At 36.1% G+C, this 25802-nt stretch overlaps 1 protein-coding gene across 1 annotated transcript in view; it reads left to right on the top strand.

Annotated features, from left to right (window-relative positions):
* CFAP46 (cilia and flagella associated protein 46) overlaps positions 1-25802 on the top strand; it is a 68674-nt gene that overhangs the window by 7226 nt on the left and 35646 nt on the right. Inside the window, exons 7-26 of the mRNA XM_058029713.1 lie at positions 110-204; positions 988-1095; positions 2117-2216; positions 3870-3968; positions 5228-5418; positions 7016-7244; positions 8236-8356; positions 10081-10204; positions 11104-11234; positions 12541-12692; positions 13223-13356; positions 14877-15089; positions 16287-16497; positions 16855-17004; positions 17778-17885; positions 18227-18408; positions 21024-21155; positions 22502-22667; positions 25404-25488; positions 25595-25733. Coding sequence (XP_057885696.1) covers positions 110-204; positions 988-1095; positions 2117-2216; positions 3870-3968; positions 5228-5418; positions 7016-7244; positions 8236-8356; positions 10081-10204; positions 11104-11234; positions 12541-12692; positions 13223-13356; positions 14877-15089; positions 16287-16497; positions 16855-17004; positions 17778-17885; positions 18227-18408; positions 21024-21155; positions 22502-22667; positions 25404-25488; positions 25595-25733 — 2870 coding nt within the window. The remainder of the gene's footprint in view (positions 1-109; positions 205-987; positions 1096-2116; positions 2217-3869; positions 3969-5227; positions 5419-7015; positions 7245-8235; positions 8357-10080; positions 10205-11103; positions 11235-12540; positions 12693-13222; positions 13357-14876; positions 15090-16286; positions 16498-16854; positions 17005-17777; positions 17886-18226; positions 18409-21023; positions 21156-22501; positions 22668-25403; positions 25489-25594; positions 25734-25802) is intronic.

Raw genomic sequence — 25802 nt, 5'->3', positions numbered from 1 at the left:
TGCCCTTAAAGTCTATGAAAACAGTCTACATACCTGCTCTATTTTAGCCCTGTTGAGAGTTGGTCTTTTGCTAATTTAATCAAATAATAATTAAATAATTATTTTATAGGTATATCACAAACTAATGGATATTTCCCAGATAGAGAAGGAGACACAAAATTCCACCTGTCTTTCAGTTATTTATAAAATGCAGGTGTTAAAGTTGTAAGTATGAAAATGTGTCCTTTCACTTGTACTTTGATGCTGCATGTTACAGAGCTAGGATCAGGTTCAGGGATCCCACATGCTTGTAGAGAAAATCAACTGCAGAGTTTAATTCCTCAGAAGGAAAATCACGACAGTTTGGGTAGTAACAGCCAAGTCTGTCTAAACAGTCTCATCAAAAAAGTGAGCTAGCTCTTTGGGAATATAAGGATTAGTGTGTTATACAGATATTGCCAGGAGAAAGAATTTTGGGGTCTGAAAGACATTTTAATATCAAACGGACTCCAGTTCCATCGCCAAGCTGTGTACAAGAAAGTAAAGATGAAGTGGGGAAATCACCTAAAATACAATGTACAAATCATGGAGCATAATGCTTTTAAAATGCTTTACATTTTAAAGGTGTAAGAAAAATTTGAAAATTAGACTTCATAGCAAAATCTCATGTAATTTTTTTCAGTGTCTCAAGATTTCCTCATTTTAAAAATATTGATTATTTTCTTGCTAGCAGTGGATTAACCTCTACTGACATTATGGAAATGGAGTCTTACACACCTGTTTTTTTTCTTCTGAAAAAAAATTAAATAAAATTTTCTGTCTGAAATATTAATTCACATACTGAAGTTAGGTTTTATAGATTTTTTTTCTTGATATTTCAATATCCAGGTAGGCCACTGATACCTTTCAATAAGAGCCATCCATTCTGAAGTTAGGAGAGTTATTTCAAATATTTAATGCAATAACATTTCGCACAAAGATTATGACCCAATTCCTCATATGTTGCAGGAAGTGGGACACAAATGTATTTCCAAGTGACGCCCCCGCAAATCTGAATTCTTTATATGTGCTTTTGAAACAATGTGATGTACCTCCAGCGTCTGTTCTCAATGTGAAGTGAGTTTTATTTGTCATAGCTCCTTGGAAATTGATGATGATGCTGATCCTGCTTCCATTGAAGTCTGTCAAAATTCCTGATGACCTTGCAGAGATTGAACTCCTACTTAGTTGTTTGTGTTGTGTTAACACATAGGTCATCTTAAAAAAGGACAAAATCTTATTAAGCTTTATGACAGAACCCAAGATTAAATATCTTTCTCCATGCAACTGTTTGTATAAAGTGATTAAATCTTCCCATAATAATTTCTTTTTGATAAAATGAGATTTTTAGAAGGTCTTAAAATTGACACGTATTTCAGACTGTAGTTAATTTTTAACTTCTCCTGGAGCCCTTCCCAACTCTTCAGCATAAGTTTGAAATACTAAACTGATCACTATTCCAATCGTTACATCACAGCTGTTACATATGGAAGTAATATCACATTTTTACTTTTTAAGGTAAACACTCTGACAATATCCAGGTGTCTCATCACTTCTCCTGTTCCAGACAGTGCACTGTGCTCATCTGGTTATTTACAGACATCCAAACAGTTACAAAATATTCTCCATCTCTGTGTCTGTGTTTTTAGTTCCAGAGTAGCAGACTGATGGATTTAACGCCTATGTGGGCCAGTTCATTGAATTGTATTTCCAAAATTTTCTGCAATCTAAAGTTTCTTACTTCACCATGTCTGTGCTTCATGCATTTAATTCTGTATTTCTTGTCTTCTTCGGGGACTGTTTGTGCAGACTGCAAAGGAGTATGCTAATTTTATTTTCCATAAACAGATTAACTTTTGTATTTTTCATGTAGCCAACTTTGAACTCTTTCTTTTTTCCTTGTTAACTGTGAACATTGCTATTATAATTATAATATTGATAGTTATAATATTTAACATTATAATAATAATTCCTCTAATATTCATATGACTTCAAGGTTTTCAGATGCATTGCATAGTTACTTTCAAAGAGTGTTTTTTTAATTCCATGGAAGAGCAATATCAAATTCTCTGAATTTTTTTCTTTTGTATTTTTGAAGGATTCCTTTGATTCTGGAATTAGCTCGTTTTTCTCTGAAAGTAAACTGCACTGACCTTGCAGCTCGTTGTATACTTGATTTGAAGAGCGCACCAATTACTGTAAGTTTTAATTATGTGGGTTTGGATTTTTGGATTTTTTTTATACACACACCCACACTCCCATACCCCTTTTGTGGTTACATTTAAAAAATAGTAGTAATGATTTTACGGTGTTCTGTCCATCTGTGTATTGTTTATATATTAATTGATACATAATTATTGTGATACTTGATGTCTTCCTAAACTAGAGAAGTAGATGCAAGGTCAGAAAGTCGGCCGTGGGTAGACTCGGGTAATTAGCAGTGCAGTTTATTTTGGCAAATAAATATTAACTGTAAATTTTTGCTATGTTTTTGAAATGCTACCTATGCAAGAATATGATTAGAAGTTAAACTCCAATTTCTGTTATAATGATCCCACTTAGAGTTACTCATAAAATTTAAGTTGTCCTCCCAGATTTTTTTTTTTTTATTCCAAGTGTCTGATTCAGGCTCATTATTCTGAACATTTCCTGAAAGTCTAAAATCATATACAAATCCATAGCATTCCACTGGAAGATGTGTTTAAATCCCCTAGATCAAAGATTCACAAGGATTTAATCTAAGTATTTCTGTAGACAGTAGTGGGGAATATCTGTTGTGTGGCAGCAACAGAGAAACTTGCTTTCTATTTCAGTGCTCTACATTGCAGTTAATGTGTTTTTAAGTGACCATCTGATTGCTCAGCATCACTTGACAATGATTTCTTGTTACAGTAGACTAAGGAAAATCTTATGTCAAAATTTCAGTTCCTTGTCTTTTGCCCAGTACTGGCAAATTTCTCAATCATAACATGAATTCCATCTCGGTGTGTATTTGTCATTAAGTTTTTCATGATCTCTTTTCGAGTCATGGGGATGTTCAGTTACCAAAGGTCATGCTGAGTGATTTGATAATAGCTCATAATGAATTAGGAATGGAGAGGCTGTCTAAATTTCCTTACTACACCAATTTAACCCAAATACAGCATAACTTAGGTGTTTCTATGATCCATACATAGAATTTATATGATTTAATAGTCAGCTTTTTCCTAAGCTGTTAGAAGTCTAAGCTCATTTTTTGCTTAAAAGTTTCACTGCCCGTCAAACTGAATCGTTTCTGTCTTGACTCGTGCCTGTTTATTCCAAGCATGTGCCTTTTTAATAACATTAATGAGCAAATGGAAGAAGGCAGATTTCAGTCAGATATTGTGGCAGTGGTGAGGCCCTGGCACAGGTTGCTCAGAAATGCTGTGGCTGCCCCACGCCTGGAAGTGTTCAGGGTCAGGTGGGAAGGGGTTTGGGGTGTAGTGGGGTAATGGAAGGTGTCCCTGCCCATAGCAGGGCATTGGAATTGGATGGGGATTGGGGCCCTTTCCAACCCGAACCATTCTGCGATTCTATCGGAACTTAAATCAAATTACAGCATAGGAGGATCAGGTGTACACTGATTTCTTACTGCAAATTCTGGCAATGAGCAGCTTAAAAGTTATTTTGCACCTTCCAGTGAGTATTAAGGGACTGCAGTTCAAACAACAAATTCCATTCCCTTTGTATCATTGCAGTTAACTCACTAGTATAGTGGGATTTTCAGTAGGAAAGTGCAGTGCTGTGTTACTGTAATTGCATGGGTTTAACCTTTATGGTATTTCTTTTTAATTATTAAAATTAGCATTTTGTGTATTAATACTTTGTAGGAGCAAGGGAAACTTATTGAGATAGAATGTCTGGAATATGAATATGAAATGAAGAAAGATGGCACTGAAATTGTGACTTATACCAAAGGAGTTGTTGAGGTACATTCTTGAACTTTGAGAAAAAAGTAAAAGTTTTAATTTGTTAAATGTGGAATATTGCATTTGACTGTGTCTCTTAATTACATTATACTGATAAGGAATTCTTTTAACCTTTATACTCTTTTAAATTGAATTTTTAATAAGCAAATGGGGAAATATAAACCATAGTTGTGTGTTGCTCCCTTAAGTTTTCTGTCTGACTGTAAAGGTTCGTAATATATTGCTTTCCAAGAGCAAAGATGGTAGCATTGAGGCATGTTTTCATATTTTGCCTTTATGGGGCCTCTTTTCATGGAACATCTTGGGTTGGGAAGGACCACTAGGGATCATTGAGTCCGTCTCAACTGTGATTGCCTGTTATGGTCAATGTAATACAAATTCTTACATCAGAAATGTGGATTGTTCCTGATCACACTGGGAAGGATTTTCTTGAATTTCTGTGGTTGGTTGGCTCAGCTGTAATTCTGACCATCAAAGTCAGAAGCCTAAATATCAATATTATTAATGGTGTTAGAGAGATACCTGCAATAAGCAGTTTACACCAGTTGTTAGTCACCTTAAGTTCCTTCAGTGGGAAGTAGGAATAAGTTTAATGAAACTTGGTAGTGCAAAGACTTACTCCTATCTAGGACTATAACAATTTTGGGATTCAGACATTCCACTGACCTTTTGAAAGAACGCCCTCTTGTTATGAATTCTTCATAATATGAAGCACTACTAATAGTAAATGTAAAACAAGATATTTAGGTATTTCTAATTTTTAAGTCTACAGTGTATGCAATTGGAGAGGGATTTTGTTTGATTTTTTACTGATTTTTTTTTTTTTTACTTGCATAACCTCTAAAAATAATGTAATAAATTACAAGTCTGTTACTGTAGGTAATATTGGCTTCTAGATTTAATAAGAACCAAATTTAATTGACAGTATGGCAAATTCCATTCATAATATTTCTTTTTTCCTCTTTGGTGCTGCATCTGTAGTTGAATTTGAAAAAAACCCCAAAGTGGCTAAACCTTCTGAATTCACAGATATTCACAATTATCAATTTTTGTTTATAATAAGAATGGGGAATAGCTGACAGACTTCTGCCAGAAATATGTGATAGCAGCCTGGAGCATCTAAAAGAAATACTTTCCAAAGTTTGCTGACTGAGGGACTGCTTTCTACTGAAAACAGTCCTAAGATTAAAATTTGGAGGAACATGTAAGAAATTCTATTTATTTATGCAGTGGTGCTAATTAATTCTTCATGTATGTAGGCTCAGCTGAAATTGATCAAAAATCTTGAATTAACACTAAAACGTGCCATTCAGCTGGGAGATCCTGGCGTGATTCAGGTTGTTTGTGCAACCCTGTGGAATCTGTGCTTGCCACTACTACAACACAATTTGCATCAACACCTGCGAAAGCCATTGATCTCAGTTGCTGATGTCCTTGAGGAGATTGACAGGTAATTTTCAACGCTGTGTAGTATTTTGAAAGGTCTCAAAGCATCAAACTCATTTAAAACCTCAAGTTCTGTGATATTAAGTGTCTTTGAGAATTTTCCACTAGCTTGTAATAAATGCGTGCCTGCATGTTGCATACATTTCCCTGTTAATCATCTAAATATAGGTTCCTTTCAGGCACAATCTTACACTGTTTAATGACCTGTAACAAATATTGAAATACTTTAGGAATTTAAAAATACTCTAATAAATCAAAATTATATGAGAAAATTCCAAAGCTGCAGCATAAGTGTTGGACTGTGGTCTAGATTCTTGTGTTAACATTGCTTTTGTTGGTTACAAAAATAAAATTTTAAAAATTGCTTCTGAAAAAAATCATGGCTTCTATAGTATATGTCAGAAAAGACTCTTACAAGATACTACTTTGTGTCTTTGATAGTTTCAGTGTTTTAAAAAATTTTTTCCAGTTGTATAAAGAGTGGATATACGCATGCATGAAAGCACTATATTGTATTGCTGTGCTGTTGTTCTGTTTTCATATAGAGAATTCAAGATCAGCATAGGCAACTTTGAAATTTGTACTAAATGTTAGTAATGGCAGTTTTTCTCTGAAAGCCTGCAGGGAGATTTTGGAGAGATGAGGGTTTGAGAGTATGTCACATGTATATTCTTAACAATCCAGCAGACTCAGCCTCAATTCTGATGTGGTACTGTCTCTAGAGACTGAATGAAGTAATTTGTGTCTATTAATTTGCCTGTCTTAATTTTTGGTTTGATAGCAACATTAATTGTGGCTACTTGCTCAGTCAGGCTGGCTCTGATGTGGACAGACATTAGTTCTGTGGCATGATGTTTGAGAGGCTTGAAAACCTTTTTTCTCTCTCTTTTTCATAACATTGCTTAAATTTATCTGATTTTTTGTTTTTCTTCCTGAAAATAATCAGTAGTATTATGTAGAGGTCTGAACTGTCGTGAGCAGCCTCCTGGAGCAGGGGATGGATAGGGAGCTGGGCATACCTGAGGCTGGAGAACATGCAGTTTTTGGTGAAGGCATGCTGGCTTCATAGAGTGAAGTCAACAACACCTGGGTAGAGACCGTACTTAGAGTGAATGTGTGTGCCTGAGGTGAGCCCCATCTTTGAAAGAGCTGAGCAAATATGACCAGGGCTCCAGTTTCGGGAGTATTAGCATCTACTTAAATGTTAGGAGCAGAGAGTGAACTTTTGTCAAAAGTCCTTATTCAGCACATTATAGTTTCTCTGTTAGTTAAATACTTTTGAAAACCTCTTCACCTGATTTGCATGCCTAAGCAGTACTGAAAAAGAGTTCTACAGATATATGAAGACCAGTTAGTCCAGAAGATGTGTTGCATTCTCCTACAGGGTCAATGAAAATAATATGCAGTTAAATTTTCTTACTAATTTCAGTTAAAAAGGCATGGTAGTGAAAATTAAAGCAACAAGTCAGTTAAAAAGAGAATATCAATTTTGATACTGGAGTTGCTTTTAATTACTGAGTTTCACCTTCGAGTGAGTTTTAGGTCTAAGAATTTTAGTGTCCTTTATTTTAACAGTTTACACTTAAATTTGTAATCCTTAGCATGTTGATTTTACTGCGTTGTCAAGTTCATATGGAAATAGCTCGTATTGAAGAAGATGGGGATAGACTAGAGGCTGCTCTGGAACATTTGCAAAAAGCTATGCACCTGAACAGCAGTGGGCAGTACCAAGAGCATCTGAGACTGAACTTTAACCGCATTCGTTTGAGTGCTATGCTGTACGAGTCACCTGAGCATCTGGAGGATCAGGCAGTGATGCTGATTGAGCAGGTGAGCATGGAGAACAAACTCGGTACCTGGAATAGGCTTGCTTATTAAATTCCAGCAGACTGCTGTTTAGTAGAACTGCATATTCGTGGAGCCAGCATCAGTTTGTTTTCAGCAAACTGTCATTGCTTTGTTGCCTTGTGCTGCTTCACAGTCTGAAGATCATAGTAAAGGATTTTTTCCCCCATTCTTTCAAAGTTTATTTCTTGGGAAAGGCAGGGAGCTATTAATTAGCAAAAATATCAGCAAAAAAAAAAAAATAGCAGTTGTCAATAATTAGGATTTCATTGCATGAAACCGTTTTATTTAATGAGAAGCACAGTGTCCAAATTGCTAAACATCCTTGCTGGCTATGAGATAAATCAATATCATGTGACTCTCACAAATGCCACTAAATAATATACTCTACAGTCACAATATGGGCACTGTCAAGAGTGACTGCATCTAATTCTGTTGTGCTGCCTTAGCACCTGAACAAAAATCATACTGGCAATGATTGTTTTCCTGGTTCAAATGCTTTTCCATGCAAGCTTACTCAGTTTAAATGTTGCATCAAAAACCCCATGCCCCCTCTGACTTTAGTTAGTTCTTGGCAGACAGGGATCTTTTTCTATTTTATAGCAATTCCTAGCCACTGCACACTGGATATGTTACTGTTGGTTGTGAATAAATTATGTTCTTTGTTTGGAAAGGTATAACATAATGTCAGGTTATATACTGAGGAATATATTGTAAAGATTCATGAGAAGCAGAAACGGCACTTCATATTAAATTATCTGTGGTGTAATTATGAATATCAACAGAAGTTCCACAGTCACTTTCAATGACAGTCATGCTGTAGAATTATGTGTAAGATACCTAGAGATACACAAGTCTATGGGTATTTTTTTGGTAGTTGCAAATTATATGATGTGTATTCTGTTATGTTTAGTAAATAAGATCTAGTTGGAATATAAAATGAGCGTTATGACAATGAGTTCTTTTCTTTCTGCAGGCTAAAAGGGGAAAACAAAAGGATAATATGAGGAAAAAGAGATCACTTCTGGTACATGCAGGTCTTGCATTAGCTCCTGACACATTTCAAATAGTCCTTGACAGTGAAAATGAAGCTAAAGGTAAAGTACGTGCGTGTGACTAAAAGTTTCTAACTTTGCTTTGCACATTCTTAAAGGCTGGACATTGCATCTGGTGGCAACATAGAGGGAATATTACAATACAGATGAAGTGATAGTTCTGCTGAATTCTGTGGCAGACTTCCTATTATTTTCATTAGGGATAAAAATGTTGTATGGTGATACTGGAAAAGGTGTTGATTTCCCCTCCAACTTCCTCTGAATCCCACTGTTGTGCTGTAGTGTGGTGTAAGTAGTTCTATTTTCACTAGGTACAATTCCTGAATGTTTTTAACCAAGGTCATTTTTAAGTGGTGTTTTCAGAAATTTCATGCAATAATACCCAATGTTAATTACACCAGGTATTCTTTCTATATTGTACGGGTTTTTCTCTTCTAAAATCTTGCCTTTGAGAGCTCTAGTTTTGCACAGAGATTTAGGTGGGAATTCATTGATTACTTTCTAAAACATGCAACATAAATGGATACATTCCTTACGCCCCACACAGAAAAACAAAATCAGTTTGTGATTATACGGCTTCTGGTTGAGGAAGAATGGGCAGGGAACACACTTTCCAGATTGCTTAAACTATTTTGTACTATCGTGGCAATAAATCAAGTGTGTGTATGTGACTAATTTTACTAACTTTGAGTAAAACCGGTGTACTCCTCCAGCAGAGATTGTGCTGGAGGAAGGGAATGCTACAGGAAGCTCTGTTGCTTCCAGAGCAGATGTGTGTGCTGTGGAACACCATGCTCTCTGTTCAGCCAGGTCGCAAAGTTCACCTTTCATATCCCCATTTCAAACTCGACCAACTAATCCCTTAGAAGCCAGAGTCATGTTTACAGATCAACATTCGACTCTGTGCAGTCCTTTTAAGAATGTGAAAACTATAGTGCTGGAAAACATTTTCATAGATTATTTAAAGTGATATAATTTATCGTATTTGTGAAATGAAGAGAATTAAAATCGTGGACATCTCCTTGCTGTTAAATTTCAACTTGAAAACTGTACAATTACTTTTGAGATTCCTCTGAGAATAAATCTGAGCACACATTAGCCTTCCAGGCTGAATCTTTAAAATGAGTGAGATTATTACAACATTGAAGCTATTACAAGACTTCTTTTGACATAATATTTGTATTATTTTGTTCTGAAAATTTTCAGTTGTTTCTTAGGCTGTCATCCAAGCAGTGAATTTTTGCTTTTTCTATGACTTAAGTTGCCATAAGCTTATACATGTGCATTGAAGGAGTAAGAAAATACATATGCAAATTTATTACATTAAATGTACATAGGACAGAGCATCAGATTTATACGGTTATTTTTTCTTTTCAGTTGCATGAAAAAACTTTAGATTTTCAGATTGAGTGTGTACTTTACACACATGGTTCACTTGCTCTTGAATGAACCTAACGAGAGCACTACATGTCCTGTAAGAAAAGTGGTCTATTTAAGGTATTTGGGCACTAAACAAGCATAGATCAGTTTTGGATGGGACAACTGTATTTCAAGATACAGGAAAAAACCAAAATAGATGTTGGTAGAATACATGATGGTTGGTTTTATGTTGGTTGGTTGGTTTGGTGAAAGCTTGAAGGAATGAGAAAAGGGCTGGATTTTGAGTGTTTCAGCAAGGAATTATGTGTCTAATTCCTTGCCATTCTTGTGGATTTAAAAATTTCTAATATACAAAAAACTACCGTTAATTTTATTTCTTCACCAAGTTTTCTCAGGTAAAAGTAATAGTCAAATAAGCTACCTCTGTGCAAAAGCCCAACATCATACCAAAAGTGTGAAGAAAGTTGATGAACATTTGAAACACTTAAAAAATGGAAATGGCAGAGAAAGGTAATTGCTACGGACCAGAAGCGTCTCTTTCATCTTTTGTAGAAGTCTTTAAGAGGAAAGGTTCTGTCTCTGAGGTTTTTAGTGGATGGTACCTTGTAAGAGGTTGAATATTTCAGCCTCTGGCAACATAATTTTGTGTTCAGAAAGCTCTGTTATATTTCCACGCTATGCAGAATTTTATTCTTTGCCTGTTTCTAATCTGCTCTCTCACATGCACACTTAAACTCACCTGTTCTATTGATATGAGCCCAACATACAGAGGGGTGTGTGGATTAAGGCTTGTACTTGATGAAGAGTTGATACTTGCAAGTGTCTTTTTAAGTTCTTGTACCTAAGAAGCACATCATGTACTACAAATTTTTTCGTAAAAAACCTAAGTAGTTCATTCTGAGAGTCAGAGAGATTAATCTGTAGAAAAATGACAGGTTTCTTTTTTCTATTTATATATAATTTTGTCATTCTTTAGTTGAAAGGATGTGTCTACCTTTTTTCTGCACTAAAAATTCCTGTGCTGAAATTTAAAGGCAGTTGTTTTTTAAAAGATTCTAAATCCAAACTAGTTTTCAAGACTTATTTTTAAATTCTCAACATTAGTTTTGAAATATTTAGTTTACTTTATGAGATAGAAAATGAGGGTTGTCACACGTGGTTTGAACTTTAGTAGAATTACCATCCAAGAGAAGAATTCTGTCTCTTATTAATGAAGAGATTATTTTTAATAGATAAAGTAATAGTGTTACCTTTGCTACTGACAAGAAGTCTTCCTTTTATTATTTTTATTAGATGTAATTTATTTTCCTGATGGCCATCATTATTGACAAGATTATTTTTGTCAGTCCTGAACTGTGGAACCTAATCCTGCTTATTAACTAATTTTATTTATGCTTTTTCTTTGGTAGAATTATACTTTGGGCAGATTTGGCAAAAGTTGCATGTAAACAGGAAGTGTGGGATGTCTGTCGTGCAGCATGTCGATTTTGCCTCTTGTATGATGATATTTTGTTTAGAGAGGCAACAAAGCATAAACAAAGTAAGTGACAAATCATTTTCAGTCTTGTAAGGAACTTTTTAATCATTTATTTAAGTTACTAGAAGGAGACTGACAATATAATTTTATTTCCTCCCATTCCCAAAGTTCCCCGAGTTTCTTTTCTGGCACTGCATGTTGGCATACATGTTGAACTTCTAGAAATCAGATATTACTTTTTTTGTAGAAGCCATACTCTGCTGTCAGGAGTGTTTCACCATTGCTGTAGAGAAGCGCTTCTGTGAAATCCATCTGCCTGTCTAAAGAATGCAGGCAAATTCCCTCATGGTCATCTAGGTCCATATCATTCATGTCTGATGAGCTGAAGAAAAACGGGTTGTAAGCCACTTTGTATGAGGCTCACATGTTAACATTTTTACCCCTTAATCCCCTATTAGTGAGTGGTTCCTCTGAGGTATCCAGCATTGTGCCTTGTTCCTTGAGGGTCTGCTGGAAACCTAGCACGTTAAGGGTTTTTAACTTGGGGCAAAGCACTTTCAAATCACTCTCTGCTTACTGGCTTTTAAAGTTGTCAGGGAATTTGTAAAACTCATATTTAAGAATAGATGAAATGGTTTTTCTTTCACTAGCCAACGTTAATCGAACTTATTCCATATTTTTTCCAAAGTCCACTTAAAACAGCACATCAATTTGCTGGTTTTCTTTCACAAGTTTTGCATCTTCAGACTAGCCATGTTTAGTCTTTTGTCTTCTTTCCAAACAAAATAAGGGAAAAATAAATACACTACCAGAAACTGAAGGCAACCATGCACCAAAAGCATCATGAGTAGAAACTGGTAGAATTACAAAATTTGTGTTTGTATTAAAACAATCTTAGTCCTTTCTCTTCATTATTAAACGAAATTCCTCTTTAATAATGTGTGCACTACCAGAAAGTCAACCCATTCCATGATTTAAATGTAAAAAGACTTTAGCCTCTGCATAATCCACTTCTATGCTCCACTTCCATTTATGCAATAAAATTGAACTAGAGGCCATGGAGTCTATTCATCTATTCACACTGAAATTTCAGTATGTGTACTATGGAGCAAGTTATTTGCTGCAAATATTGAAGATTATAAATAAATTGAAATGCAGCAAAATCACAGGTAACAAATGCCTCAGCTCTGCTTGAGAACAGGCTTTGAGTGCAACAAATGGCAATAATGTAAAAGTTCGTTACTTGAAATAATTAAAAATCTTTTCTTGCTAACTATTCCTTGTGAATTTAAGAATATGTAGGGATTTGTAATTGGAAAATGAAGACAATCATTTGCATGGAAATAATAATGGGTTTATTTATTTTTAGCACAGAAGAATAAAGTTAATGCAACTGTGATGATGGATGGTCGAGGTCGAGCTGGCAGCTCATCAAGAAAATCATTGCTGCCTGCTAAATCCTTTTCTTTTGAAGCAGATTTACTCAGAATCCTAGCAGAAATAAGATTTATTAATGCAGAGGTAAATAAATTGCATAGCTGTCATTAATATTTGTTTAGTTTTGTTTTATATACAAATCTTGAAGCACCGGAATTTTGAGTTTAGTTATTTTCTGTCTCCATAGGAAGTAAAGGAAGAAGTGGTTTCATGAAGCAACCTTATCAAAATAATGTGTGAAAGTAACTGTAGCTACAGTTTTACTGCAAGTGCTGATAACATTTCTTTACAAGAGTTTTACTGTAAATTTTTGACATCTGACATTACATTTCTGGATCCATGAAGTTCCAGCATAATCGAAAAACTTACATATATAAATTATGGGTTTTTCTCCATGTAATTATTTAGTAAAATTAGCTGTAGACAATTTTAAGCTTATGAAGTACTGAGCATTGTATTTCATATACTTGTACATGCCTGTACAGTATTTGAAAAAACATTTTGTTTTTTTTTTTTTTTTAATTTTTGAAGAGGTAACAGCACTAATAGGAAGAAATAATCTGTTTTTACAATGATAACCTGGGTAGACAATTTATTTCTCTGTGTCTTTTCAGGCAACTGTTCATTTATTAAGATTGCAGGGAGTCAAACTGAATGATCATGCTGTACCTCCAGCAGCTGCATACCAGTGTCGTCCAGGACACGTTTCATATCTTCCTGACAGTGATCCAGAATGGAAAACATACAGGTACTTTTTTGTAATACATATCAAGACCAAGGAACTCTTAACAGGTGATTATTATGAGACACTGCTGATAACTGCAAAAACTGTTTCTCCTTAGTAAAATTGTCACCAGATTCTTCATTTTTGTGGGTAGTCAGGGAAACGGGAAAAAGATCTAAAAAATAGTTTGACATATTTTTCTTAGGTTTCCTTTCATTCTGGAGTGTGGATTTTATTTTTCATTTAACATTTATTTCTCTGAAAATAGAAGCTGGTGTTCCAAGCTGAAAAATAATTGTTGTACATTGACACATAAATAATTAAATTCTGTATTTAAAAATGTGTTTTCTCAAATCAAAAAGCTCTTTTTGTCTTGCTTTATAGCTCCTATACATATAATGATTATATAGTACTGAATGCATACGATGAATTATTTCAGTTTGCAAATCTAGCGTGCTCCATCCAATCAACTGAAATGAATTTGGGAGAGTAGAATATAGCAAGCACTGTTTTTCACTAGTCTGACATGATTATTTCTTGCGAAGGAGAAGAAGGAGGAGAGAGATTTCTGAAGACGATGCTTAGACTCTCTGCTGTTCGCATTCATAGTAATACCAGCCTTACTCTTACAGTGGTCATGTCCTGGGAGATCAGGATGGCAGAGTTGTGTCCCTACGTCTGTTCATGAAATCTGAAAATTAAGTAAAGTTTCTCACACCGTCTGCTTGCAAATGTTCAGTAGAATGGGAAAAATTATAAACTGATCAGAGCCAAGGGGCAAAGAAGATGAGAACTCTGTTCCAAAATTTGCTACTAGCTGGTTTTGAGTTTATCTAATTAGATTAAAAACCCATGGAAAAAAAGGACTTTGGTCTGGTACTGTGTCCTGTACCACTGCTGACATAGTAATACCCATTGTCAGTTTGTGCTTTTGACTTTATGACTTTGGAACCATGGCAATTCTGTATTATCATTCAAGACTGTGTTTTTAGTATTTTTTTTCAAAGTAATAGTACATTTTGATAATTAAGAAAGAAAATAAATTTATTGAAGGAAAGTTATTGCACAGACTGTGAAGAAAATGTTATTCTATTTTAAAATATTACAGCATTTCAAAGCACCTGGAAATGTCTTTGAGTGCAACAACACATGCAGTTTTGAGTAAAAAAGACATGTCCTTGACTGTCAGATGGCATGCCTCACTCATATCTATGTTCAAGTAGAGCCTTGACATGGTTATTTGATTTCTAGCACTGATGGGTGGATTCACACACACATTTAAAAAACCCAAACATGCGGATGAAACCTGAACCATAGACACTGTTTTTTTAGCTAATAGCATTTCAGTTTCAGAGACTACTCATTTTATGTTGATACTACTTCCTTTTTGAACCATCTTCTCATTGAAGTAAAGTATAAGTCAGTGGATGAGAACTTAGTAAATGCAACTGAAAATTGATTAAATTTTTGTTCTTGTTGTTGGTAGTACTGCATATTTAATGTTGAAGCTTTGGAATAACAGCTTCTTTATACTAATTTTATAGTTTATGGATAGACAGCTTATCTCAGTATGCTATGGAAAACTTCCAACGTGCAGCTGAAATAGGAGAAGAATTGAATGAAGCCTGGATTGTTCACAATGCTGTGGTGTATACCTTAAATTATAACAGACATGTGATTTCTTCAGGAAGACAGAGGGACATTATTGAGTATCTGCAGACTCTTCTTGGAGCCATCAAGACTGTCAGGCATGATGGGTAAATTGAGATGCTTGGATATGAACATACTCTTTTTTCTAAAACACAGAAAATATTATTGCAAATATCAAAAGTCACTTTGTGCTGTGAAATATTTATTGCTGGCTTTCATTGGCAGTGAAGGAGTTTTGGTATATATAGAGTAGCTCAGGAGATAAATTGTGAAAATTAGGTGTTAATCCTTTCTGTTTGTTCTTTGTTACTATAAACTGTAAACCATGCTAACTTTGGACCAATAAATATTACTTTCTCTTCAGTGTGGAATAGGAACATGTGCATGCAAAATAGTATTTTGTTAAGTTAGTCAGAAAATTGGGAAAATTCTCTGAGACTGAATTTGCACAACAGCTCAAAATGCATTTGCCTGCTCTCGGTTCTCTGATCTTGAATTATTTTGTAACGATAGTTCATTGCAAATAGTTCTAACCAGTGTAAGCAGATTAGTACTGGTTCTGAAATATGAGAAAATAGAAGACAAAGGAAATAAAGGGAATGTGCTCATTAGTAGACCATGAAAATGGGAACATGGATTCCACAGTGGTTTAGAGAAATCCTGTTCTGCAGTAAATGCAATGGGAGAATGATCAACCATTATGGAGTAGATACTCTAGTCAAAATCTGACTATCGGACAAATTCCTAGATATTTTGGAACTTCCTTGGGAGTGACCTCACCACTAGGTAGAGTAACGACCAGCAGCAAAGAAGTCTCTTTTAACAGTACTGGGGAATAAAATTAAAATTTCTGTTTGTGCAGAGTTGAAGACTGGCAATACCTGCTAATTTATTTTGATACTTACATCAATATGTACTAGCAATAATCTCTTAGATATAAGTAGGTTCATGTTTTCTGAAAAAAAAACCCCAAAACCCAAAACCCCAAAAAATTTCAGTGGGTTGGCATGATAACCACAAAAAATGTGAAGGGCTTGGTTTAGGGTACTTTTTAGAAAATAGTTGTTCTTTTCATATGAGAAAAATGGATGTTAACTGAAAATTGATTCTGGGTTTTGTAGTTTTAATCACTAAACTGCTTTACCAACAGGCAGATTTTTTTTGGGTAATATCCATAATTTTGCTTTCTATGAAAAAACTAGATTTTCAAGTAATGCTTACTTCTTGAAATCAATAACTTTATTCCTGCCTTTTTATTTTGATCTGATGCAGTATGCACTTGTGATTTTTGTTTTCTTCTACAGAAGTACTGAAATTTTACTGATGTTATGTAATGCTTTGGCTCGAGCCCTAATTATTTCTTGGATTCCAAAGCCAAAACCTGCTGAGAAGATGGAAGATACAGCAGTAGAGAGTAGCAGAAAAGCTGCAGCAAAGAAACAGGAAAAAGAAAATATCCTCCAGTCTTTTTCAGTAGATCCTAGTGGACTTCCTGACATCAAAGCTGCCTTAGAGGTGCAAACCCCGGATTTTTTGTAGTCCCTTTCATTTGGCTGTCATATATTGCAGCAGAATGAATTCCTATAAATTCAAGGGTAGAAGTTTGTTTCTTTTTAAAGCTACCTTCTTTTACAGCTTCTGTCACCACAAATCCTCCCCAAATGCGCGTTGGAGCTCCTTACCAGCTTGGGGCTGAGGAGTGTAACTTCTGTTTGCCTTGGGCTGCCTGGAAGCAGCTGTTGTTCGGCTTAGAGATGCGTGCGCAATAATCTAAAAATAACCGATGGATAGCATGTTCCATAAAAGAAACATACAAGAAACTTTCCACATTCCCCTGTATTTCACTTTTTTTTTTCTCTTCTTGGTGTTTAGATTTGTGAATTTGCCCTAAATGCAATGACTAAGACCACACCTAATGAAAAAGTCTCTATTGCTGCACATCAACAGATCATTGCTACCTGGGTGAAAGCCAAGCAGTTAAACCAGCAGCAGATCAGACATCAGCTTGGGACTCGGGGGGAGGTATGATTTCCCTGAAATCCTGCATAGTGTTGAAACTTTACAAAGAGAAGTTAAATTAATAAATTGATTTAATAATGACTGAAATTATCAAGGTACATTTTCTTCTGTATATTTGAATGTAATGTAAAAATAAATTTTGTCTGCAGCTCCTTACAGAACACAGCAAATTTTTGACATTGGGTATAGCAGTGAGTCTACGTTTCTTAACTCTTCCTTATGATGTTAGCTGCCATGGTGATGTTTGTCATATGATGACTGTTGAGCAAAATTGATTTTGAATTCACAAATGTAAAATAATAAAATGGCTGCATTAAAAGTGTTAAGAAAAATCAGCTATATTAATGTCAACATTTACTATGGCCTCTTTTTATATATATACATTATAGACCTAGTAAGCTGGAAAGAAATATTTAATTCTTATATTTTTATCTTATAGTGTCTTTAAAACTGGAAACTTTCAGTGGTATATGAAATTTGCCTTCATTGTGTTCTTGATGTGGGCTTTTAGTGTTTTGGGCTCTGAACTATGTGGGCTTTAGTTCTGAGTTCACAGTGTTAATTAAAAATATATAAATACAAAAAACCAAGGGTTTTAAGGAGACAGTACAGAGCAGAAATTGCTTAGAGCAAACTGAGGTTTTCAAAATTATTATTATTATTATTATTATTATTATTATTATTATTATTATTATTATTATTATTATCTCAATTAATGTCCTTCATAATATTAACTTGCAAAAAAATCTGAATATTAATTTCTTATTTCTGCTTAGAATAATGATGAAGTGCAAAATCTTCAGGCGAGAATTCTTGTTGGTCTGGAAATGTATTCGTGTAATGGCTTGGGTCTAATGGATTTCACTCTTCCTAGCTTATCTCAGGTATTTAGGGTTTATTTTATAAGCTCTTGAGTTTTAAGAAATTGTGTACTATGAATTTGATTTCAAATTCAATTTTAAATAGAGTTTAAATTATTTTTGAATCTTTTATTGTACCATTATTTTCTTTAACCGAGAGATTAAATATTTATGGCAGGGAGGAGATTTTTGTGACAGAATGATTTTATTTATCCAAAGATCAGATACCATTAGAATATAAATATTCAGTTTATGCTTATGTTGTGTGGATGTGGCATATATATATACTTGTTCCATGCCCAGGTGAGTTGTAAAAAAAAGCATATAAAAACCTTAAATTTTAACCTTTCTTTTTTTAATCCCAGTTACTGGATTTGGCTTTAGAATGCAGTTGGTCAGATTCCTTAGTGGAATTGCAGACACTGACACGACTTACGTATTTTGCGTATGTATCACAAGACTATGAAAGAGTGATGACTTGTTCCAAAAGGATCTTGGAATCAGATGAGAATTCTGTCCTCAATAGAAATATTAAGAAATATGGCATGTAAGTACATAGAATTTCCTGTGATATGGTAATGTACTTGAATGAAGTTTTGAAGAAAGTAAAGAGGGTAAATGTGTCTGGTCACAAACAAAAATGGAAGAATCTTTTTTCCAAAAAAAATTGTGCTGCTACAGATGAAAATGAAAGTAGAAGGCAGTGGGAGATCCAGATTGTGGCTCTGGACCTCATTCAGATAGATGAAGCTTGCTATCCAAGGGAGTCAGAAGCTTGTACATTTCTGTGTTTGGGCGTCTTCCGGGAGCACTGCTGCTCTGAAATGATCTCTGGGAATCACAGTATTTTGACTCTTTTATAATCTCTAGGCGGAAAATAGGTGATTCTACTTCTTTTGATGAAGCAAATTGCTTTCAGTGCTCATCTGGCTCTAGTACACTGAAAGGCTATGTAGTTCATGGACCACGTTGAAGCTGGGGGTGATGAAAGATATGAGCAGTTCTGTATTCCAGGCTCTGCTGTCAGGTAGTCTGACAGTGTTAAATTGCCATCTATGCATGTGGGTACAATAGGAATGTAACTAATTCCTCTAAAACCCCAGTCTCTAACTTAACTGATATTTTGAACCTTGGCTTAAAAAAAAAAAAAAAAAAGGCACATATAAATGGATCTATTGGTGGAGCCCTTTATTATAAAGAAGGTGATACCCTTTGAGCCCTCTATTTTGAAAAATAATTTCCTCCAAAAGCAGAATTTAATTTTATCCAAAGAGGAAAGAATCAACTCCATTTAAATAGCAGTTTTTCTGAATGTAGGAAGTCAAACTAATGAAGGATAAAATGTTTGATTGTGCAGTCATGTATTGCCAATGCTATTTCCAGAGAGCAGAGGATAGTCTTTCCATGGTAAAGCGCACAGTGCGTGGTCAAGGCGGTTAAAGGCAGAATTATACCGGTTAGCTCCTGCTGTGGGCACAGTGTGTGTTTAAGGCGGAATTTACCCGGTGAGCTCCTGCTGTGGGCAGAGTTTTGGTCAAGGCGATTAAAGCGGAATTTTACCAGGTTACCTCCTGCTGTGGGCAGGGTGTGTGGTTAAGGCGGAATTTACCCGGTTGGCTCCTGCTGTGGGCAGGGTGTGTGGTCAAGGCGATTAAAGCGGAATTTTACCGGTGAGCTCCTGCTGTGGGCAGGGTGTGTGGTCAAGGCGGTTAAAGGCGGAATTTACCCGGTTGGCTCCTGCTGTGGGCACAGTTGTGGTCAAGGCAGTTAAAGGCGGAATTTTACCGGTGAGCTCCTGCTGTGGGCAAGGTGTGTGGTCAAAGTGGTTAAAGGCGGAATTTTACCGGTTAGCTCCTGCTGTGGGCACAGTGTGTAGTCAAGGTGGTTAAGGCGGAATTTTACCGGTGAGCTCCTGCTGTGGGCACAGTGTGTAGTTAAGGCGGAATTTTACCGGTGAGCTCCTGCTGTGGGCAGGGTGTGTGGTCAAGGCGGTTAAGGCAGAATTTACCCGGTTACCTCCTGCTGTGGGCACAGTGTGTGGTCAAAATGGTTAAAGGCGGAATTTTACCCGGTGAGCTCCTGCTGTGGGCAGGGTGTGTGGTCAAGGCGGTTAAGGCGGAATTTTACCCGGTGAGCTCCTGCTGTGGGCAGGGTGTGTGGTCAAGGCCGTTAAAGGCGGAATTTTACCGGTGAGCTCCTGCTGTGGGCAGGGTGTGTGGTCAAAGTGGTTAAAGGCGGAATTTACCCGGTGAGCTCCTGCTGTGGGCAGGGTGTGTGGTCAAGGCGGTTAAGGCGGAATTTTACCGGTGAGCTCCTGCTGTGGGCAGGGTGTGTAGTCAAGGCGGTTAAGGTGGAATTTACCCGGTGAGCTCCTGCTGTGGGCAGGGTGTGTGGTCAAGGCGGTTAAGGCGGAATTTTACCGGTGAGCTCCTGCTGTGGGGCACGGGCGCCCTCTCGTGGACGCAGCCGCGGCCGCACGCGGCTCTCCCGGGGCGAGCTCCTCGCTGCTGTGGGGGCGGCGCTCGGTGAGAGACGCTGAAAACTCCTGCAAATCGTATTTATTCTTTTCTTACTAAATTGCTATTAATCAATGATATTAACCAATGGTATCAATTTATTTCTGTATTAATTTTTAACTGATTAACTCTGGAACTGAAATCTATATTGTTTTCTTCTACGTGTAGTGGGATGGGATCCATATCAGTTTCTCCAGAGCCCTGAGCATACTTTACTAGACACAAGCATGACAAATCTCAAAATAAAGTATCAAAAATTGTCTAATTTTCCTGATTTCTGGTTTTAATTGCTTGTTGTATCAGTTCGACTTAGATCTAATATTTTTTTGATGTACAATAGTGAAAAATAGGGAGAAAATGACAAATCTATGTTCTTTCCTTGCTGAATATAGATAATAGTTTTTTAAAATATGATTTCACAGTTATTTTCTGTAGAGGTGTAAAAAGATATTTTAGTCTACTTTTTTACAAAATATTCCGTTTTTGAAATGTTTTCTAATTTTAAAATAAAACTCAGTAAAAGGATCTGTAACTTTGTAAGCAAGGGACATCTATATAGAAGCAACTTGAATACATCATTAATAGGCATTGTTATGATCTTAGCCTGTAAGACTTAGCGCTTCTTGAAATGTTTGCCTTTATGCAGGCTTGGCAACAGCGTGAGACAAGAAATGTTAAGCATTGCAGCCTGTATAAAAGGAAAGAGCATAATGGAGAACTTGTCTGGAAGAAAACATCTGCGTGTAGCAGCATCACAAACCTTTGTTCAGAGTGCCAGGTGTGTTTTCTGTTGAGAGAAAACTAACATTAAACAAATCTAAAATTTAGTTACAGTTTTGGGGATCATCATATTTTCTAACAAGACTGATAAAAATCAACATAATTGCGAATTGGAATCTTTAGCAAAGGATTTGACAGATTTTTGCACTTCAGTAAATTTATCAACTGCTTTCCACATAGCTGACTTTATAGTGTCAGAGAATCACACCATCTTCAGAAGGGATCTGGTTCAGAGTCCTGCTCAAAGCAGGGCCAGTCCAGGCCTTTATCCAGTCTGACTGTGAAAACCTCAAGGAATGGAGATATGCAACTTCTGTGAGTAACCTGCTCCCCTGCATGGTTGTACCCATGGGGACATTTCTGAACCTTTCTCGTTTAACTTATGTTCTTGCTTGTCCTGCCATTCACTGGGAAGAGCCTGACTGTTGCTTCTCAATAACTTTATTAGGTTATTGAGGTAATTAGGTTACAGGGGTATACTTCCCCTCTAGGGCTCCTAAAGGACCTCTTGAGCTAACCCTCTTCTCAAGGCAAGTGCAGTCCAGTCCTTAGATCATCTCAGTGGCCCTTCACTCAGCGCCTTGTGGTTTCTCTGTGTCTGGCAAGTATTGGGTGGCCTAAAACTGGATATAGCAGTCTAAATGTGATCTAAAGAGTGCTGTCTAGATGGTGATCATATTGACAGTTTCAAAAAACTTCTTTTTTTAAAACAGTAACACTAATTCAATTGGTGATTGCATTGCATCAATCTGTAATTTTTCACTGAAATGCCAAGCTTCATTCTCACTCAGATGAGTAGTGTGTCACAATATGGAGGATTATTAACTTTTATTAATTCAAAGTATCATTTGCAGAAATATGCTCAAAGCAATTTGGATGCAGCTAGTGGCATTTGGGCCATGTACTTGTGTTACAGTGGTACTATACTAAGCAAAATCCATAGTACAGTAATAATTAGTATGTTTTGTTTTTTAATTTTTTTTTTGAATGAGAAATTAACATTATAGAAAGCCAAATAAAGTGCATTATTTCAATGAGAACATATTGAGGAGGCTTCTGCTATTGTTTAAATGAATGCTCCTGAGCTAAGATTACGCAGAAATACAGTAAAATTAATTATTATCATTAATATGCTACATATTTATTCCTAGTTCTGCTGAGTGTGTGAAATTGTTTGGGATATAAAAATGGAAAATAGCTTTTCTATGAAGCTCTCATGCTAAGTCCTCATTGCTGAGGTGATCCATAGATCAGCTAAACCCAAATGTTCCTAAAAGTAAAATTCTTTATTGTAGCTAAAGTGTGGCTGTTTTTCCTTATAAAGTTCTATTTCCCTTTCTTCAGGCATGCAGCTGAAGCTGGAAATTATTCCCTTGTAATGTTTGCAGCTGCACACTTTTGGAATGCATGTTTACCTTTGCTAGGCTCACCACATGACAGAGAACAGTTTAAAGGACCTACCAAAATAATTCTTAAGAGTATAATTAAAGCAGAATCTAAAAACAAACAGGTGAGAATTTCTAATAGGTATTGCTTGTTTTTAGTGATTGGGGCTGATGGTAAAGAAACTTCAAGATATTTTCCTAAAAGGCAAAAGTGATTTATTTGTCATAAACACATTTCTGGTTTCTTACCTGCAGTTGCATACTCTTGTATTTGATTTGGTGATTCTTTTGGTTTTGGGCAATTGTCAAACTCTCAACAGTTTTCTGCAAAGTAATTTGCTGTCTGATTTTCACTGTACTGTTTCATTTCATTAAGCTTACAAAAAAAAATTTAGAAAATATTCAACATCCAGAAAAAAAAAGGTACTTCTGGCAAGTTTGATAATAGATTTGGAAAATACGATAATAGATCCTAAAACACTAACTCAGGAAAAAAAAAGTTACTGTCTGAGTTAAGGTTTCTCCCACCTGCAGACTCAAATTTCTTCTACCTGCAAAAGGAAAGTTTTACTTTTCATGTCTTCAGGTTTTTAACAGACTGTTTAGGACTTTGACAGTAGGAAGGAGTCAAAATTTAGACTGTGCTGGGAATTTATGATAAAATTAAATACTTATTGATGATGAACAGCGTGTGTATTCCAATGAAGTTATCCTCTCGAAACACTATGCAAGTGATGTGTGTCATATAAGACATCTCACCAGGTGGAATTTCTTCTGCACACTGAAACTTCCATGTGCATTTACAACTTTTCTTGCTTTAAAACTCCATGGAGCTTATCCATTTCTCTTTCTAGATTTGATTTACACGTCAGTGGAGCTGCTGTATATTTCCATAGGCACAATTATTGATGACTTTTGCATCCAAGCTTAGTGGTACAAATATGAGTCTGCATCTCAGATCATCAAGCAGGATAATACAATAATAGAAACCTTTACTTGCTTTCTTGTCAAGCTGTGTATAAATCACAAATAATCAGTAATGATGACTGGCCTGATTATTCTTGGTATGTAGGAACTGATGAGTACAATGTGTATTTTAAAAGCACAGTGATAATTGTAAGTTTAATGGAACTTTGACAGTGTGTAGATACATAATGGTAATTGCCCATAGAGACAGTCCTAAAGTTTGTTATTTGTAGAGATACATTTAAAACCAGTAAAAAGGAGTACTTCATTATGTGTATATTGTTATTTCTCCACCGCAGCATAATTTCAGAGTGAATCCTTAAAAAGTAGTATTAAAAAATAATTATATGTAGATAATGAAAATTTACAGTTACAGGTAGCATAGGTATTTTTTTGTCTGCAAATGTTAGTAATTCTTATGAGTTAGAAGTGAGTGACTTCTGATAGCAGTTAAGGAAAAAAATTCCTGTTAACAGAGTGCTCTATATTTGATTATTTCTGGAGTTACTGAGTTTTTAAAATACATATACACTGTAGGAACCATTGTGAGAGGCAGGAACTGATCTCCAGTGATGCTTGACCAGGATAACTAGTCAATTTTTAAATGCAGTCATATCTGGAGAAGGATCTACCAGCAGATGTCCAGATTCTCATCTACCAGGACTCCCAAATCCTTCACCACAGGACTGCTCTTGTTTCATCCCCTGGGCTGCACTGATACTGGGGTTTGCCCTAACTCAGGTGCAGGACCTTGCACTTGATCTTGTTGAACTTCTAAAGGTTGCCTTGGGCCGCTCATTGAGCCTGTCAGTCCCTCTAGGTGACATCCCTTCTCTCTCATCAATCTACCACACCACTCACCTCGGCGTCATCAGCCGATTGCTGGAGGTGCACTCAATCCCCTTGCTGTGTCAGCAAGGAAGATTTGAACAACATTGGTTCCAGTATCCCTGGTACTGGTATCCCTTGAGGCATACCACCTGTAACTGGTTTCTGTGGATGCTGAGCCGTTTGGACATTGAGCCAGTGACTGTAATTCTTATCCATCCATCAAACTTCCATCTGTCCAGCTGAGTAGCAGCAAGGTTATGGAGGCCATATCAAAGGCCTTACAGAAATCCAAGTGGGCGGCGTCTGCAGTTCGTGTCCGTCGGTGCAGCCGCTCCATTGTCAATCCCTCTAGGTGACACACTGAATTAGACAAACTTTGTGCCTTCATGGAAGTAAATGCTTATTAGACCAAATCTGATAAACCTTTGATGATGCTAATGTAATACTTCCCAAATGTTGTGGCTACAGCTTAGTTAACATTTAGCATCATCCTACATGTATTTAATGGTTAGTGTGTCATATATGAATCTATTGGAGAAACTGGACAGTTATTTTCTCTTTGAAGATGCAGAATTGTGGTGTAGATGAGAAGGAAACAGCAGATCTTTGACCTTTGGGTGAGAATTGTGATTGTCAAATGTTCACAGGTGAGGAGTGGAGCCTGCTTTAGGCAGGCATGTAGGCAGACAGTTCTGTAGGATCTCTGCCAACCTCAGCTGCTCTGTGACTCTCTGAGAGCACTTCAGGATCTAATGTTATTTAATGAGTGTAAGGAAGTTAATATTTCTAAGTCTGGTTATTTTTGTATTGGGTTTGTAGTATAGGACTCACTCTGGAGAAATGCTTGTGGCTTTCATCTAGTGAAGAAACTTTAAGTTATAGGTAACTATTATGAAGATACTGTTCATGTCAATGATATGGACTGGTTCACAGACAAAACAAAAGTTCAGTGATACTTAGAGACATATGTTAACTGAAAGATAGAGGGGTTTCTGTGGTTTTTTTTTTTTTTTTTTTGTGTGTGTGTTTTGATGTTTATTGTTTTTCGTTTTTTTTTTTTTAAGGGAAAGAAAGATACATGTCCTTTGCATCAGTGGATTACAAAGGATTTTCAAAATATTGGGTTATCAGTTGGATGCTTTCTCCCAGGCATGTTCTTCCTTCTGTTGATCTGGTAATAAAAGAAACCCAATATTTTGTAATCATTATTCTAATTCTGCAGTATATTAATAAATAATTTGAATATACTTCAAAGGTGCTGAGCAAGATCTGGCCTTAAGAACCTCCTTATATGGTCTATTATTCCACATCTATGCTGATAAAGCTGACTGGGAGACAGCACTAAAACTGCTGGATGAAGCTATCCAAGTTTTGCCTCAGACAAGACACAAACTGTAAGCTAGTTGACTTATTTTTATTAAAATAAGCATTTTGGTTCTTAAGAAGTATAAAACTTTTGAGTA

The sequence above is a fragment of the Melospiza georgiana genome, chromosome 8, assembly GCF_028018845.1.
Source record: "Melospiza georgiana isolate bMelGeo1 chromosome 8, bMelGeo1.pri, whole genome shotgun sequence".
Taxonomy (NCBI): domain Eukaryota; kingdom Metazoa; phylum Chordata; class Aves; order Passeriformes; family Passerellidae; genus Melospiza; species Melospiza georgiana.
Note: the sequence above shows the minus strand (reverse complement) of the source record. Positions and strands in the feature narration are given on the sequence as shown.